Below are 16819 nucleotides of genomic sequence, written 5' to 3' on the forward strand. Positions count from 1 at the left end.
CCAAAGCTTGATAACTTGTATGGTTCCTGAGAAACACAAAGTGATGCTGATTTAGCACTGAAACATCTTTCTTAGTCTGGGTTTAAGCCTAATCCAGCTCTTGGAATGCAGCCAATGTTTTTCCAGTTAGTATTATTTTGCTAAATTTGTATATAAAAAATCAATTATTCAACTCCACATATTAGTATTTGGTATATCCACCTTGCTTTGCAGAAACAGCTGAGAGTCTTTCGGATTAAATATGCCGCAGCTCCCCCTCTGAGAGCAGCATTTTCATGCTGAGAGTAAAATATATGGAGCAGATTTGCAGCAGCTCCAGTGCTGCTTTGGCCTGGTGACTCAGGATTATGGTCTTTTTAAGCTTCTCTCAAGCTTTAGTTTCTTATCAGACTGATTAAGTTTCATCTGCAGTGTCCGTTCCTCCCTCAGTGAAAGTGCCACCTACATCTCTTCACTGGACAGGCTATATATTTTTAGAGTCCAGCTGGTCTGATCTACAGACATGAATATCACGACAGTCCTTGTGAAAAGGAAGAATACTTAAATTAGGTAAATAAAACAAAAATTACATTTTTAATTGAATATACATTTTTAACAATATTTTTTTCCCAGTAGCATTAGTGTGTACAAAATATTTGCATGAATACTCAAATTACTAAATTTACAATATCCTTCAAGTGTATTTAAAATTATGTTTAAAAACACATACTTGAATCTACTAAAGTTTACTCAAGTTATATGAAAAAACCATTCAAAAGTACAATCAAATGTGTTTATGTTGTATTTAAATATAGCTCAATTACAGTTTCAAATTCAAATATACTCAAGTTGTCTGGAGTTGTTCCAAAATTGTACATTTAGTATGTATTTAAGTACGTATTAATTTTAATGTTAAAAGTATGAACTTTTCCATGTTAAGTATGCTTTAAAAAAATATACTTGAATGCGCTTTTCTTTTACAAGGGAATGCTGGGCTTTCGAAACTTTTATTTCTGGAGAAAAGGAATGTACAACTTTTGTCTTTAATTAAAATAAAAATGTGCAAAGATGTTTAACATAATCCCTGTGTCCAAGTGGAACAGCTGACAGTCAATATTGGAAGCTGGTGAAATTCTTGCCCTCAGATGCCCTTACATTAAAAACATCATGAGCACGAGCCTGTACTAATTCAATGTATGGACTCAGGAACGCTTAGAGAAATAAATCTGTGAACACTGTAACATGCAAAGCCACGCATGACCACAACTCAAAAACGCTGCTATCTTCTCATTCAATAAAATGTATTTATAAAAGCTATTGGATAAAAAACTTTTAACAATAATTTTAGTTTTCTTTGCTTTTTATTGTTCTATGTATTGCTCTTTTATTGCAACTTTAATATTCACTATCATAGGGCACTAACCAGTATTTTCAGTTTCCAGTAGAGGGCAATGTTAGACTTTTAGACCCTGTGGATGTTTAGTTTCTGTAACAGTAATGCAAGATGATTGACAGGGATTATTTTATTGTTTGTGCATGGAGTTTCAGTAGGTTCACATGTGCTGTAGGTACCAAATGTGTAGCACCTCAAACTATCAAAATATGTTACTGTGCCTGTTTACTTTTTTGAGACCAGAAAGTTATTTCTGTGGCGAGAGGTCATGAGATCTTGGGGAAAAGGGAAAAGAAAGAAGAAAAAAAGGAAGAAATAGGGAGACACTTAAATCAGGCCCTCAAACCCACATTTACATTTTTTGTAACAAATAAATAGAAAACAGACACAAGCAATAACAATGAAAAAAAAACACTTATTTAGAAAGCAATTTACAAAGCTTTGATCTGCTTTTGACCCTCTCCTCTCCTCCTCTTTACATCCTGGAAGCCTCCTTCTGCTGATCTTCCTCTTTCGGGTGGGGATGGAGACGGTGGAGGGGCAAGTGCTGCTGCTTGAGCTCCAGGACACTGAAGATGCTGGGTCTTCGGGGACTGGGCCTGAATTTACAGAAGAGAAAGATCTGTAGATTTACTTTCACATAGTTACTGTAGTCCTGTAATAGTTTATCCAAATAAGAAGATCTACAGTTCTCCATAGTTCATACATTTGTCTCATTAACATACACTGCTTTTAGCTTGTATGGGATCCTGGGCAAACCCCTGATTCAGCACTTCTCTCATACCATTTTATACACTGCCTGTATTTGTAATTAATGTACTAAACTAGAAATGTCAAAAAAGTAACCAAATAAATAACTTTACTGCAGGATACACACTATCATGATGAAATAATAGAATTAGTAAAACAACTATTTTTTTTAAACAAGCAAGCCTGGATGAAAATGTTCAGAACAGAGAATTAAGAATGACAAGTATTTAAAATTAAGTACAGATACAGTCCAGCATTCATTCTGACAGGTGAATTTAATTTAGTTTTAGTCTTTTGACTAAAACGTATAATAGTTTGTCACACTTTAGTCATTTAGTCAACAAAACATTTTAGCCTAGTCTAGTCAAATAAAAAGTATGTATTACATTTATGGTTTTACTGTTTTAGATGTGTATTATTTATTGCTAATATTTATTAAAACACCAGCTTTTAAGTTTTGTTTCATTTAAATTAAGCACAAGCTATTTAAAACAAGGTGTATGTATGGACATATTGAAAATTTAAAGAACAACTCCCAGGTTCAGATGATGCAAAAATGAAAGACAACCAAAACTGAGATAAAATGGCAATACTGCTAATTTCATTTTAACAGTTTCTCAACTAGAATCTCTCCTTTACTCACAGCTAAATTGGTGTACTCTCATTATATATATGTATATGATATATGTGTGTGTGTGTGTGTGTATAATAAAATAGCATTTTAAAATCTAAGAACTTGCTGACAAATATGATTCATCTTTATTCTGAAGTGCTCAGAATAGCAGAGGACTGACAGCTTAGGTACCATACTAATGCATACATAACTACATAGGTAGTTAGTTATCTATATTGTAATAAGTTGTTCACAGTCATTACATTGCAAAAAACTAAATCTTAGCAAGTGAAATTATCTAAATTTAAGGCAATAAATCTTATTTTCTTCTCTGATAAGACTTTTTGTCTTACTAAGCATGGTGTAAGTGTTAGATTATTTTGCTTATTTTAGGGATAATTATCTTAATCATTCTTACTTAGAATTTGTACCTTATTTTAAGTAATTTGAACTCAAAATAAGCACAATTAAGCAGCAATCAAGTTATTCTGATTCTTGTGTCCATAAACAGTGACTTTTTTGCTTGATTTAGGTGTTAATTCACTCATTTTGAGACTTTGCCATTGCTTTTTTGTAAGAAATCTTACTAAGAAAATTTTGCTTACCCGATTGGCAGATTTGTTTTGCTTAATACATATATTTGTCTTAATTTGCATATATTTTATGTCTAGTTTTTTTTTTTTTTTTTTTTTTTTTGCAGTGTAGTGTAAACTGCACTGTGAAGTTTTAAATTAAGGGATGAAATTAGTCCCCCTGTGTTAAAAAAAAGCTTCTTTTACCCGGTGAAAATAGTCACACTTCCATTACATTATGCTAACATTACTTTGTTTTAAAGCAATTGACCTATAAAGATAGTGAGCCAAATTTAGGTCGAGCCAAGTTTATGAAACTACACACTTTTACTGCAGTACAGATTTACACTCTCTACTAAATAATCCATCTCAAAAGCAGAAAAAACGTACTTTATACTGGGAGGCTATATCGTTAAATATAGGGAGTATAGGGAATGTTTTCTTCTGATTTTGAGCTGGACTTTTTAGCAGGGTCAACATTACTGGCTTTCAGGAGCCTAATCTTTAAATTCTTAACAATTAGCTATATTGTAGCGAAGCTGCTTTTATATTCTGTTCACTGTGAATTCACTGTTCTGTTCTGTGCTGGGCTTGTGATTGGGGTAGGGGGAGGGGCAGAGCAGGAAAGCGCGTGCGTGTGAAGGGAGAGAGAGAGAGAGAGAGAGAAGAGCTGCCCGTGAGTGTGTGCTGAGAGTGAGAGCTAGAGTTAACCAGTTAGCACTAGCTTTTTGTTATTTTTCGTAGTGATGGGCATAACAGCTCTTTTAGATGAACTGAACCATTAGAATAAGTTCACTAAAAAGATGGGAGACGGAAAGGTCTCCCGTTTTTTTTACAAGTGTTGTAAAAATATATATAAATAACAAATATTGAAATATGTAACTAAATGTTGGGTTTATTATACGACATTTAGTTACATATTTCAATATTTGTTATTTATATATATTTTACAACACTTGTAAAAAAACGGGAGACTTTTCTTATTATGTTATTTGTAATGTGATTTATATATAAATCACATTACAAATAACATAATACAAAAAATAAGTATGAACTTCTGCAACATAGATATTACATTAAGAGCAAAATTAACATAAAAAAATTTACATTCAGAAGAAAGTATCAACTTCAATGTGCAATCAAATTGAAAATAAATAGCGTAACTGTAGTGCAAAACAAAAGGTCAAGAAACTAAAATAAATACATATAAATAAAACAAAGACACATCCATACGCTCACTGTTGTGGGTGCAGAACAAATTAAATCCAAACAGGATCATCATGATAAAGGTGGCCTTATGCCCTTTACTTCAGATACTTTGTCTATTGGTTATGAATATGCTTGTTATACAACTATTATTACTAATAGTAATAATATTATAAAAAAATAACCACGATAACAATATACGTTATTATTACTATTACCAGGCCTCAACCTTGTTTTTCTTTCTCGAGAGCACCAGCCCTGATAACAGTTCAGTGAGTGAAGGAATCACTGAGCATTGAGCAAGTTTCCTCGCAATGAGAGTCCCGGCCACCAGATTCGCCGGTGATTCAGTGATTCACAGACCACACAGCAGTTCCCCTGCCGGCCTGTGGGGTCGCTGCTGAGCTTAACTACTGAACTGAGAAATTAACGAATCAGCTGGGGAAGTGATTGGGTTCAGTTCGTTCACTCAAATGATTCGTTCATTCGAACGAATCGTTCATGAACGACACAACACTAATTTTTCGGCGTGGTTGCGGCCTACAGCAACCTGTGTTCTAAGTTAAGTCAATAAAGCGACTTAAACTGCCTACTCGGTCCTTCTTTCAGAGTCCAGGCGGACGCTACAATATACACTGCTCAAAAAAATAAAGGGAACACTCAAATAACACAATATATAACTCAAAGTAAATCAAACTTCTGTGAAATTAAACTGTCCACTTAGGAAGCAACACTGATTGACAATAAATTTCACCTGCTGTTGTGCAAATGGAATAGACAACAGGTGGAAATTATTGGCAATTAGCAAGACACACTCAATAAAGGAGTGGTTCTGCAGGTGGGGACCACAGACCACTTCTCAGAACCTATGCTGTCTGGCTGATGTTTTGGTCAGTTTTGAATGTTGGTGGTGCTTTCACACTCGTGGTAGCATGAGACGGACTCTACAACCCACACAAGTGGCTCAGGTAGTGCAGCTCATCCAGGATGGCACATCAATGCGAGCTGTGGCAAGAAGGTTTGCTGTGTCTGTCAGCGTAGTGTCTAGAGGCTGGAGGCGCTACCAGGAGACAGGCCAGTACACCAGGAGACGTGGAGGAGGCCGTAGGAGGGCAACAACCCAGCAGCAGGACCGCTACCTCCGCCTTTGTGCAAGAAGGAACAGGAGGAGCACTGCCAGAGCCCTGCAAAATGACCTCCAGCAGGCCACAAATGTGCATGTGTCTACACAAACGGTTAGAAACCGACTCCATGAGGATGGTATGAGGGCCCGACGTCCACAGATGGGGGTTGTGCTCACAGCCCAACACCGTGCAGGACGCTTGGCATTTGCCAGAGAACACCAGGATTGGCAAATTCGCCACTGGCGCCTTGTGCTCTTCACAGATGAAAGCAGGTTCACACTGAGCACAAGACAGACGTGACAGAGTCTGGAGACGCCGTGGAGAGCGGTCTGCTGCCTGCAACATCCTTCAGCATGACCGGTTTGGCAGTGGGTCAGTAATGGTGTGGGGTGGCATTTCTTTGGAGGGCCGCACAGTCCTCCATGTGCTCACCAGAGGTAGCCTGACTGCCATTAGGTACCGAGATGAGATCCTCAGACCCCTTGTGAGACCATATGCTGGTGCGGTTGGCCCTGGGTTCCTCCTAATGTAGGACAATGCTAGACCTCATGTGGCTGGAGTGTGTCAGCAGTTCCTGCAAGATGAAGGCATTGAAGCTATGGACTGGCCCGCCCGTTCCCCAGACCTGAATCCGATTGAGCACATCTGGGACATCATGTCTCGCTCCATCCACCAACGTCACGTTGCACCACAGACTGTCCAGGAGTTGGCGGATGCTTTAGTCCAGGTCTGGGAGGAGATCCCTCAGGAGACCATTCGCCACCTCATCAGGAGCATGCCCAGGCATTGTAGGGAGGTCATACAGGCACGTGTAGGCCACACACAATACTGAGCCTCATTTTGACTTGTTTTAAGGACATTACATTAAAGTTGGATCAGCCTGTAGTGTGTTTTTTCACTTTAATTTTGTGTGTGGCTCCAAATCCAGGCCTCCATTGGTTAATAAATTTCATTTCCATTGATGATTTTTGTGTGATTTTGTTGTCAGCACATTCAACTTTGTACAGAACAAAGTATTCAATGAGAATATTTCATTCATTCAGATCTAGGATGTGTTATTTGAGTGTTCCCTTTATTTTTTTGAGCAGTGTATTTAAAACCCCTTCAGTCCAGTAACAGCTGTGTTTATTTGTTTTTTAAAGTCACTGGTTAGCACTGGTTCATCTCAGTTCATAATATTGCAGCAAATATCCAGCACAACAAACCCAGCTTTAAACCCAAACCATCGCTGTATAAACAGAGACAGAGGAGAAGTTTTCTTTCAGAAACAGCAAGGGTTACCTGCGTGTTTACTAATCCGTTACTCGTTCGTGCTGGCGTTAAGATAATTTGCACGTTAGGTGGATTTACAGGGCTAACGTGTATTTATTTTATTAATCTTTAGTGATAGCAGGTAAAATCTTCGCAATGAAAGCTATATGAGTCTCGTGGCTCGAGTTTATGGGGCGTTTGGGGACAGTAGAACCAAAACAGCTTAGCTATGTAAGTTAGTTTGCTAACTTACGGAGCTACTTCATGACGCAGATTAGTCCATTCATCATTAAATTATCATACAGTGCAAAGAACAAATGCTGTGTTCAGATGATGTGGTAAACTATTCATCTACATGTTGTTCTTTCTTAGCTATTCATGTGATTTTCTCTATCATTAACAGGGTGGTGAGCTTCCTGAGGGGCTTGAGGATAGTTATCCTGGTGCGTGTCTTTCGTCTGGCCTCTCAGAAGAAAGATCTGGAGAAGGTCACTAGAAGAAAGGTGAGGATCTAAACGGGTGCTGGCCATCATTCTTTTATTTTAATTAAATTATATCAATTATTCATATAGATTCTAATGAAATGTTAAACTTAATTACAGTTTGATTATTTCATCATGATTCAGAGAGAATTAAATAAAAAAATTAAACATTTTGATGTATTTAGAAATAGGTTGGAAAATTATTAAAATCCATCAAAACCTTTTAAAATACACCCAAGTTACTGTTTGTATGCTGATTTGTGGCATTTGTGAATCTTGCAGGTATCTGAGAACAAAAGGCGGTAACAAAAAGGATGGATTTGAATTGGATCTCACCTATGTCACAGGTTGGGATGCTTTACCTAATTATGTAATCTTATTTGAATCTAGATTTTCTGCTTATGGTTTGGGATCCAATAGTTAATAATGTTTGTTGCCATGTCTTTTCCCTCACCTGGAAAGCAGGCACTCTACAGAAATCCCATAAAAGTAAGCTTAACAATTAATAAAATAAAATAAAACTGAAAAGTCTGTAGAAGGCAATTATTTTAGCTGAATTATTGATTTAAACAGATTTTTATGTAACAATGTTACAATTTGCTGTATTTAGGAAGCTGCCATATTTCTGGACACAAAGCATCCCGATCATTACAGAGTTTACAATCTCTGCAGTAAGTTAGATCATATAATATTATATTATATTGCTGGAGACACTCAATAAATGAGTGGTGCTGAGCATAGCTTTGGTCTTGTTTCAGGTCAAAAAGGCTACGATCCACTGTTCTTCCATTACAGAGTGCAACGAGTGATGATTGACGACCATAACGTACCGTCATTAGAGTAAGTAATGAGCAGCACTTTACTCAAATGCTTCTTCTGCCGTTAACGTTGTGTTCCATTTAGCTTTTATGTTGGATGTTGGAGCTGGGAATAACTTCACACCTGAGTCGACAACGTTCTGTTAAAATAACTGTACAAAATATGTCGAAAAAATGTCTTACCCTATAAGTGAAACTTGCACCTGTACATAACTAGCTATTATTGAGGTGTATATGAAGCACTGTGGAACAGGGTCATGAAAAACCTGGAAAAGTCAAGGAACTTGAAAATAGTCATTTTCAGGCCTGGATAAGTTTTTGGAAAAAAAAAAAAAAAAAAACAAAGTCAAAGTCAAATTTACTCTTTGTGATCTTTGTGTTTCCATTTATTGACTCCGTTTATCGACTCCGTTTATCGACTCTGTTTATCGACTGAGAAAAGCTATTTAAAAAATAATTTGATAACTTGATTGGAGTTTCAGATGGAATATAACTGTAAATTCACAGAGAAAAATCTAGGTGTTTAGGCTGTAATTAAGCTCTCGCTCTCTTCCACTCTTTGGGAAGCATATTGGTTATATATGCAAGTAAATTACCAGTAATGGTGACAAGAAGGCAACATTTAAACAGATGCATTTAAAAGCTGTTAAAAAATAAAGAATCTACACAATATAGACACAACCTAAACATATTCCCTGACAGCCAGATATATGCCAAATTAGTTTATTTAAAAATTGATTTTGTTCAAAGTTTTAAACAGAAGATTCTATATCATGTTTGATGAAAGTGTGAAATACTGTTTACAGGTTAAACATTAGAAATGTTTACCAAATGTTTATGGGCCTGAGCTGATTAATACATCAGTGCAGAGTGAAGTAATTTAGCCCTACATTATGGAGCGCTCAGAATTTGACACATTTTATTATTGAAGATTGTGTCTTAGCATTGCTTAAATAAATGTTTTTTTTTATTATTTAAATATATTTAATGTAAATATAGGCCTACTATAATCAGTTTTGATATACATTCTTGTCTACTCTGATGTTTTAAACACGCTATGGTCATTAAAATGTGCTGCGAAAGCATAGAAAAGGCACAGAAAATAATTTAAATTTATAGGTTAACACTATTTGTAATCTACATGTGTATACATATTTTACCCTTGTTTTCTTTTTTTCCAGAGGGAATTATAAAATAAGCTAAAGACTTTCATGTTTACTACAACTTAATTATTAATCATGTACCAGTGTTTTATAGCAAATGTAACCAAAAAATGTCCCACATTATATGTCCCAGGTTATAATTTTTTGCATTGTCAGCGATACCAGACGCACATTCACACACTCAATGGAAACATGAACAGCTAGACGTGCTAATGAAACTTAAAATACTACTGCTTTTACTACTGTTGATGTTTGGTGCAGCCATCTTGCGTTCTGAACTTGTGGGTTTATTCCAGTTGAAATGTTCTACTTAGAACTTGGAAATTTCCAGTTCTGAATTCCTACTTCAGATGGAATGCAGTATAAGGATTCACAGTAGAGCTCGACCCAACCTGCCCCATACACTGTCATTTTGAGCCAAAGCCCGAATTAAACCTGACCTTTTTTGAGTAAGTAGAGCATTAAAACTGAGCTTTTAAAAAACATTTTCATTCTGTTTAGAATGAGTGAAGAATGAATAAGACCTATTATTTAAGAAAAATATTATTAATTATTAGGAACAGATCTCCAAAAGATTATAACATGAACAATGCAAACAATGATCCAAAGGCCTAAACATTAGGCTACAACAATGTCTGAATGACTTTCCTCTAATCTAGTATAATATAACATGGTTTAAGAAAAGAAAATAAATTCTTTTATAATTTTATTTATATTTTTTTCCCATTTTCTCCCCAATTTACACAGCCAACCCACTCGTTAGGACTCCCCCTATCACTAGTAATGCCCCAACACACCAGGAGGATGAAGACTAGCACACTCTTTCTCCGATACATGTGAAGTCAGCCACCGCTTCTTTTCGAGCTGCTGCTGATGCAGCATTGCCAAGCAGCCAGCACATTTGGAGGAAAGCGCAGCGGCAGGTGAAGTGCGTAATATGGACAGTGTGCACTTTGCACTTGTGCAACTTTTTTTAAAAAACAGTTTGATTTGTTTCTGCTATATTTTGATTCATAGCTTTATATAAAATGAAAATAACTTATAACTATATTATTTTCTTTAGCCCGAGGAACCTGAGGAAAGTGGTGGGAAATCTCGAGCCAGGTCAGACCTTGGGTTGGGTTTGGGCAGAGAACCTAAGCTCTTATTCACATATTGAACTTTGTGTTATTGTGTTCTCAGTGACATGTTGAACTACACTGCCAGTTTGAGGGAAGGTCATTGCCATCCACTGCAAAGGAGGCAAAGGTGATGCTGAAGTTTTCACTGATTTAAAGACATCATCAATGTTTTCTATATGTATTTGATGTGATTTTTAGGTTAACCCATCACCATAGTTGTTCAGCTGAATGTCTAAAGCCATATCCAAACTGGATTCACTTATTCATTTTAGCTGAGGAGTTTTTTTTTTCACGGGTACGATGGTGTGTACATGGTTGATTGACAGCGTTTAGTTTGAGAGTGCGCAGGTACTTTATTTCTCCTGAGGTGAGGTGAATGTGTATGTATATATTCAGTGTGTCAGAACTGCTCCTTTAGTTTCTGCTGTGCTCAGTTGAAGACTGAGACCAAGTAGTTAAACATACAGCTCTGGGGAAAAAAATGGTTTTCATGCATCTTGGCATGTTCTCCTCCACCAGTCTTACACACTGCTTTTGGATAAGTTTATGCCATTCCTGGTGCAAAAATTCAAGCAGTTCAGTTTGGTTTGATGGCTTGAGATTATCCATCTTCCTCTTGATTATATTCCAGAGGTTTTCAATGAGATTTTTAAGTGGTTTCTTTTTTTCCCAGAGCTGTATGTCTGCACTCTCCTACAAAAGTATTGAAACACTGAGGCCAATTGATTTTTTTTTTCTTCTGCTCTAGTGAAAACATTTTGGTGTAACAAAAATATAATTTAAAGATGAATATTGAAGACAAATTGGTAAGTTCGGACAAAAGCTGAATTGTTGACCTTTTGTCTCCTATTCATCTTTTAATGTCAAACCCAATTTGTTTTCAGTCTAAAGCAGAAATAAAGAAATGAGACTGACTTATCAAGTACTTTTGGGGGGCAGTGTATGTTTAGGGGCTGTTTCCTGTGTAGTTCCAATTAAAATCTGCAGTCAGTCTGCTCCTTTCAGAGTGACTGCACTGTTATGTGTATTGGTTATGTAATTTAATGCTCCTGGGCATTGCTGTGTTTGTTGTGCAGGTGTGGGAAAGGGCAATGGCAGTGATCTGAAGGTGCGGATCATAGTGAAAAGAGAGCAGGTGTTCCAGTGTGTCTGTGCCACGCAGACGAACTGTAGGGTAAGCTAACTTTTAAAGGTTTTCTACAGTATAAAACTGTATTTACTTCCTCATAGTCAAATGACAAGAGTAGTTTCAGTACAAAAAAGTGAAAAACTGTGAACCTTAAACACAGTGGTTTCCTAATTAAAACCAGAGCTATATGGCATATCCAGAACAGACATGTGAAGTGGGCTAATCCCACAACCCCTAAATGATTTAGTAGTTTAGGGTGATTTCACACCTACTTTTTTTATTTGTCAAAATAAACTGTTCATATTTACGTGTAGTGCTGTTTGTTTGGACATGGATGAGTACAGTAATCACAACTGCAATGAGACTGCTGAGAACTGTTGGTCTGAACTCTGAATTGGTTGGTTTGTGATGAGAACATGATCTGACCTTGATCCAACCCATCTGTCAAGCATACTCAGTTTTAAGATGTGGAGTCAGTCAAATGAACACATGCCACCTCTGCTGTTGTTCCATGTTAAACTGCACAGAAATCTGTTTACTTTCTTGCTCCCAGCCAAGACAGCTCTGACCAACAACCAAAGAGATTACAAAGCTTGTTGTGACTCATTTTGGTGAGCTTGAATTTTATCCTCTGTTAAAACAACAAACCATGAGGGAAATGCTCCAAGAGAATCAATTAATTACCTGACTTGGACCAGAGCAAACAAACTAATAGTGTGAAAAAACAGCCTTACATACACTATTAAAAGATTTTGTACATACATACACTAGTGAAAGCGTTTGTGAATCGGTATCATCTTAACCCCAAATCATATTTTAAATATGTACTAAAGAACAACTTTTAAATATTCAATAAGCTCATAATATTGAACCTTTAAAGACAGTAGCAGCCCACTAAAACATAAATCACATTGTAATTGTTGGGAAAGGTCTTTCAGATTTATTTTACTGTTCGCTCATATACTGTGTTCTCATATTTTACCAGCTGTTCCCAGATACTGAAAACAATGCCGTGGTGATCAGCTTTCAGGAAGGGCCAGTGGTTTGTGGTGATGTTAAGGTCATGTTTGAATCCAGGGCTGTAAGTTCCCAATCTATTGTAACGTAAGAATGATTTTATGGACATCGTTTTTTCCAGTTGTTTGGCAAAATGTTTTTTCTCTATTGTTCTCTATGCCCAGGGTCTTCCAAAGGGGTATGAGGACTATCCTTTCTATTTCTGGTTCAACACTTCATTTGTAGAGAACAACAGGTGAGGTTTTTGCTGTCCATTGTCCTCAGAAGCAGACACTGGCTTTGTTTACCTACCAGACCACTCTGGTTTTAGATTTTATATATAAAAATGCCAGGCCACTTAATTCATTAATTAGAATATTTTGATATTTTGTCCCCTCTCAGTGTAGTAAACATTACTGCTTTCAGTGTAAAAGGAAAAATCATATGGACTGCTGCTTGAATGCAATCTATAATGCTTTGGTCCCAAAACAGGCTCTATCTGTCAAGGGAGGAACTGGACAACCCACGTAAGTCCAAAACCTGGGACATCTACAAGGAGGACTTTGGTGTGACCGTGTCTTTCAGTGACCCTGCACTTATGTAGCAGACGACACTTGCTTGTGTATCTCAACTAAAACCCTTAAGCCCTGCACAAGGTCTAAATCTTTGCTCTAATGTAGGTTTTCACACACTTATAAAAGGTGAGTGATGTTTAGGGATTGGATTCGGGCATATTGTGCCCCTAAAGCTATAGCTATAGCTATATAACCTCAACTTTATGTCCATCCCCCATCTTCACTGTAAGAGCTTTTTACTGAGCCGTGCATACATCACAATATTATGCATTTGTTTGTCAAATGTTTTTTTGTCTTTAAATGAAGACAAATGTTTGTGTCAGTTTAGCATATTATGCTTCCAAAATGTAAATCTTACTCTTTAAGCTTGAGTGTACATCAAATAAAGCAATCGAGGCTGCCACTGTGAAATGGTCAATGGTTATGTGTGCAGAAACATTTTTTGTAGTACACATGTATTGAAATAAATACTAATGTCTCTGTAACACTTGTCTGTCTCTTTTTTGAATTAACAACTGATCTGGGTTGCTGAATTTCTGCAATTGTTTTTAAGGATAGATCTGAGTGACTTGTTTTTTTAGAAGTAAAAAGTCTGGTCTTACAGGTGGGCATGCAACTCTAAACTCTTTAGAATCAGCAGTTTTAGAGGTGACCTTTTTCAGAAGCGCTGTCAGTGCCATTCTCATATAAAAGGCTTAAAATCAAATCTCAAATGTGCAGCTTACATAGTACATTTTTTAATGTACTATGTAATTGTGTAGAACACAAACTGTATAAACCTAAAATTTAATTCTAGAATTGATATACACTATCTGCTGCTGTCAGTACAAATGGATGGCTGGATCAAAAATCAGAGGGAAAATATTAAACTGGGGATTCACAAAAATGCTTTTTCTTAAGTTCTTAAGTTTATACTTAACTTAAGAGGTCTGTTTTGGTTATTTTTCTTAATGTTTATTTTGTACCAAAAAATGGAATAATAATATATATACCTTTTATGATACACTCACATTTCAGTGCTTGGTTTGACTCTGTTTTTTTATTTTCCTAATGTTTTCTTAAGCCTTCACATCAGTGTATCAGCACTGGCATTCAGAGCCCCTTATTCACCATCGTACTCCATTGGACATTTCAGGGACAACAGCCTTTTTTGCCCAATTATAAACACTCTTCTTGTAAAAGTTATCCAGACATAGGTAAAAAAAAAAAAAAAAAAAAAAAAAAAAAAACAGTTGAACTATAAAGTATTGAAAGACTAGGATACTAAAAGCCAGTAATGTTAGCCCTGCTTTATTTGTCTCACTATCTTTATATATCAGTTGCTTTAAACATTATAATGTTAAGCATAATTTTATTTATAAATTTAAATAGAACAAAACATAAATGTTGTTTTAATAAACGTTAGCAATAAATAATCTCAAAATAACACATCTAAAATACAGCAGACTAATAGTTTAAACCATTAAACCCAGCCTTTCATTGAGCTGAGAGAAACTTAAGTGTGCTGTTCAATTTCCAACGTTAAGAAATGGGTTAGACAAGCTATACTAATGCACCATCCATCTCATCAGCAGTTCAGCTGTGACTTTTGGAAGAAACCAAAGTCAATGAAAAAGAGCTGGGGGGGGGGGGAGGATGTCTGAGATTTAATATAACAATATTATTTTAATATAACTGTTCATAGTTAATTATTATACTTACTCTGAATTACATAAGAGTGCTAGTAAAATATATATATAAAATATATATATATATATATATATATATATATAAACATTTCGGGCACCGTAGCCCCCACACCTAGTTTTGAATGGTCGTGTCTACCCTGATTCAGTCAGTAAGAACAAGACGGTCGCCCTTTTCTTCCGGATCTTCAGGGAGTTTGCAGGAGGTGTAATTTATGGGGAACAATCATTAATGTTGGGTTAAATAATCTAGTGTTTTTTCACTCTGGTGCTGAAGGTCCGCTGCGCTGCTTTTTACTGTGTTTCCCGTTTACTCTGTTTTCATTAAAAGCCCCTCAGTCTTAAAACAGCGGCAGTAAAACAGGCGGAGCGGTGGGCCTCCAGCAGCAGTAGTGATAACACTGCCGGTGTAGAGTGGAGCAGCGCGAAGGGAGCTCTTTCAGTCCCGGTGAGTAATTTAGCTAGCTGGCTCTCGGTGAAGCGCGGTCTTATTATAATACTTAACTACAGCGTGGTGAGACTATTTAAATAGCTAAGGCTAGCGAGCTACGGTGGAGCTGGCTAAGCTAATTAGCTTAGCCAGCTCCACCGTAGCTCGCTAGCCTTAGCTTCAGTTAGCCCGATTACCTGCAGCAGCTGCCCGTTCAGAAAAAAAAAAAACACAACCAGCGCTGTTTAAGAGCTCTCTCCGAGCTTCGAGCTTCTCTCCCAGCATAGGGTGTGTTTTTCTCAATCAGCAGCTGCTTTTAAACCACGCTGTAGTTTAGTAATAAGATCGCGCTTCACCGAGAGTTGAAACAGCCAGTTAAATTACCTAACAGGGCTGAAAGAGCTACTCTCGGTTCTCCGGTCTAATTCGGTGTAAATAAACCCAAACACCTTTGGTTTATTTAGATTTAAGTTAGCAGTTTGTTCTCTCTAGACAAAAAACGAAAATAAGAATAAAAAAAAAAAAAAAAATGAAAAATAAAAAACAATAAAATAAGGGGGGCGCAGTCTGCGCATGCGCCAGATTTTGCGGCCGCGCATGCGCAGAAGAACGCAAAAAATCGGTCCACTGCGCATGCGCCAGATTTTGCGGCCGCGCATGCGCAGAAGACCGAAAAAATCGGTCCACTGCGCATGCGCCAGATTTTGCGGCCGCGCGTGCGCAGAAGACCGCAAAAAATCGGTCTACTGCGCACGCGCGGCCGCAAAATCTGGCGCATGCGCAGACTGCGCCCCCCTTATTTTATTGTTTTTTATTTTTCATTTTTTTTTTTTTTTTATTCTTATTTTCGTTTTTTGTCTAGAGAGAACAAACTGCTAACTTAAATCTAAATAAACCAAAGGTGTTTGGGTTTATTTACACCGAATTAGACCGGAGAACCGAGAGTAGCTCTTTCAGCCCTGTTAGGTAATTTAACTGGCTGTTTCAACTCTCGGTGAAGCGCGATCTTATTACTAAACTACAGCGTGGTTTAAAAGCAGCTGCTGATTGAGAAAAACACACCCTATGCTGGGAGAGAAGCTCGAAGCTCGGAGAGAGCTCTTAAACAGCGCTGGTTGTGTTTTTTTTTTTTCTGAACGGGCAGCTGCTGCAGGTAATCGGGCTAACTGAAGCTAAGGCTAGCGAGCTACGGTGGAGCTGGCTAAGCTAATTAGCTTAGCCAGCTCCACCGTAGCTCGCTAGCCTTAGCTATTTAAATAGTCTCACCACGCTGTAGTTAAGTATTATAATAAGACCGCGCTTCACCGAGAGCCAGCTAGCTAAATTACTCACCGGGACTGAAAGAGCTCCCTTCGCGCTGCTCCACTCTACACCGGCAGTGTTATCACTACTGCTGCTGGAGGCCCACCGCTCCGCCTGTTTTACTGCCGCTGTTTTAAGACTGAGGGGCTTTTAATGAAAACAGAGTAAACGGGAAACACAGTAAAAAGCAGCGCAGCGGACCTTCAGCACCAGAGTGAAAAAACACTAGA

General features: G+C 37.3%; 1 protein-coding gene across 6 annotated transcripts in view; it reads left to right on the top strand.

Moving 5' to 3' along the window:
- The window catches only part of LOC125801097 (scavenger receptor cysteine-rich type 1 protein M130-like), a 40933-nt gene extending 27276 nt beyond the window's left edge, over positions 1 to 13657 (top strand). For all 6 annotated transcript variants that reach the window (XM_049476936.1, XM_049476918.1, XM_049476969.1 and 3 more), the window contains 12 exons: positions 430 to 549; positions 7292 to 7391; positions 7653 to 7717; positions 7836 to 7859; positions 7981 to 8041; positions 8129 to 8210; positions 10099 to 10279; positions 10415 to 10599; positions 11549 to 11646; positions 12587 to 12682; positions 12783 to 12853; positions 13090 to 13657. In XM_049476936.1, coding sequence (XP_049332893.1) covers positions 430 to 506 — 77 coding nt within the window. In that variant the 3' untranslated portion in view covers positions 507 to 549; positions 7292 to 7391; positions 7653 to 7717; ... (7 more) ...; positions 12783 to 12853; positions 13090 to 13657. The remainder of the gene's footprint in view (positions 1 to 429; positions 550 to 7291; positions 7392 to 7652; positions 7718 to 7835; positions 7860 to 7980; positions 8042 to 8128; positions 8211 to 10098; positions 10280 to 10414; positions 10600 to 11548; positions 11647 to 12586; positions 12683 to 12782; positions 12854 to 13089) is intronic.
- Positions 13658 to 16819: the final 3162 nt, after the last annotated feature.

The sequence above is a fragment of the Astyanax mexicanus genome, chromosome 1 (assembly GCF_023375975.1).
Source record: "Astyanax mexicanus isolate ESR-SI-001 chromosome 1, AstMex3_surface, whole genome shotgun sequence".
In the NCBI taxonomy this organism is placed as follows: domain Eukaryota; kingdom Metazoa; phylum Chordata; class Actinopteri; order Characiformes; family Acestrorhamphidae; genus Astyanax; species Astyanax mexicanus.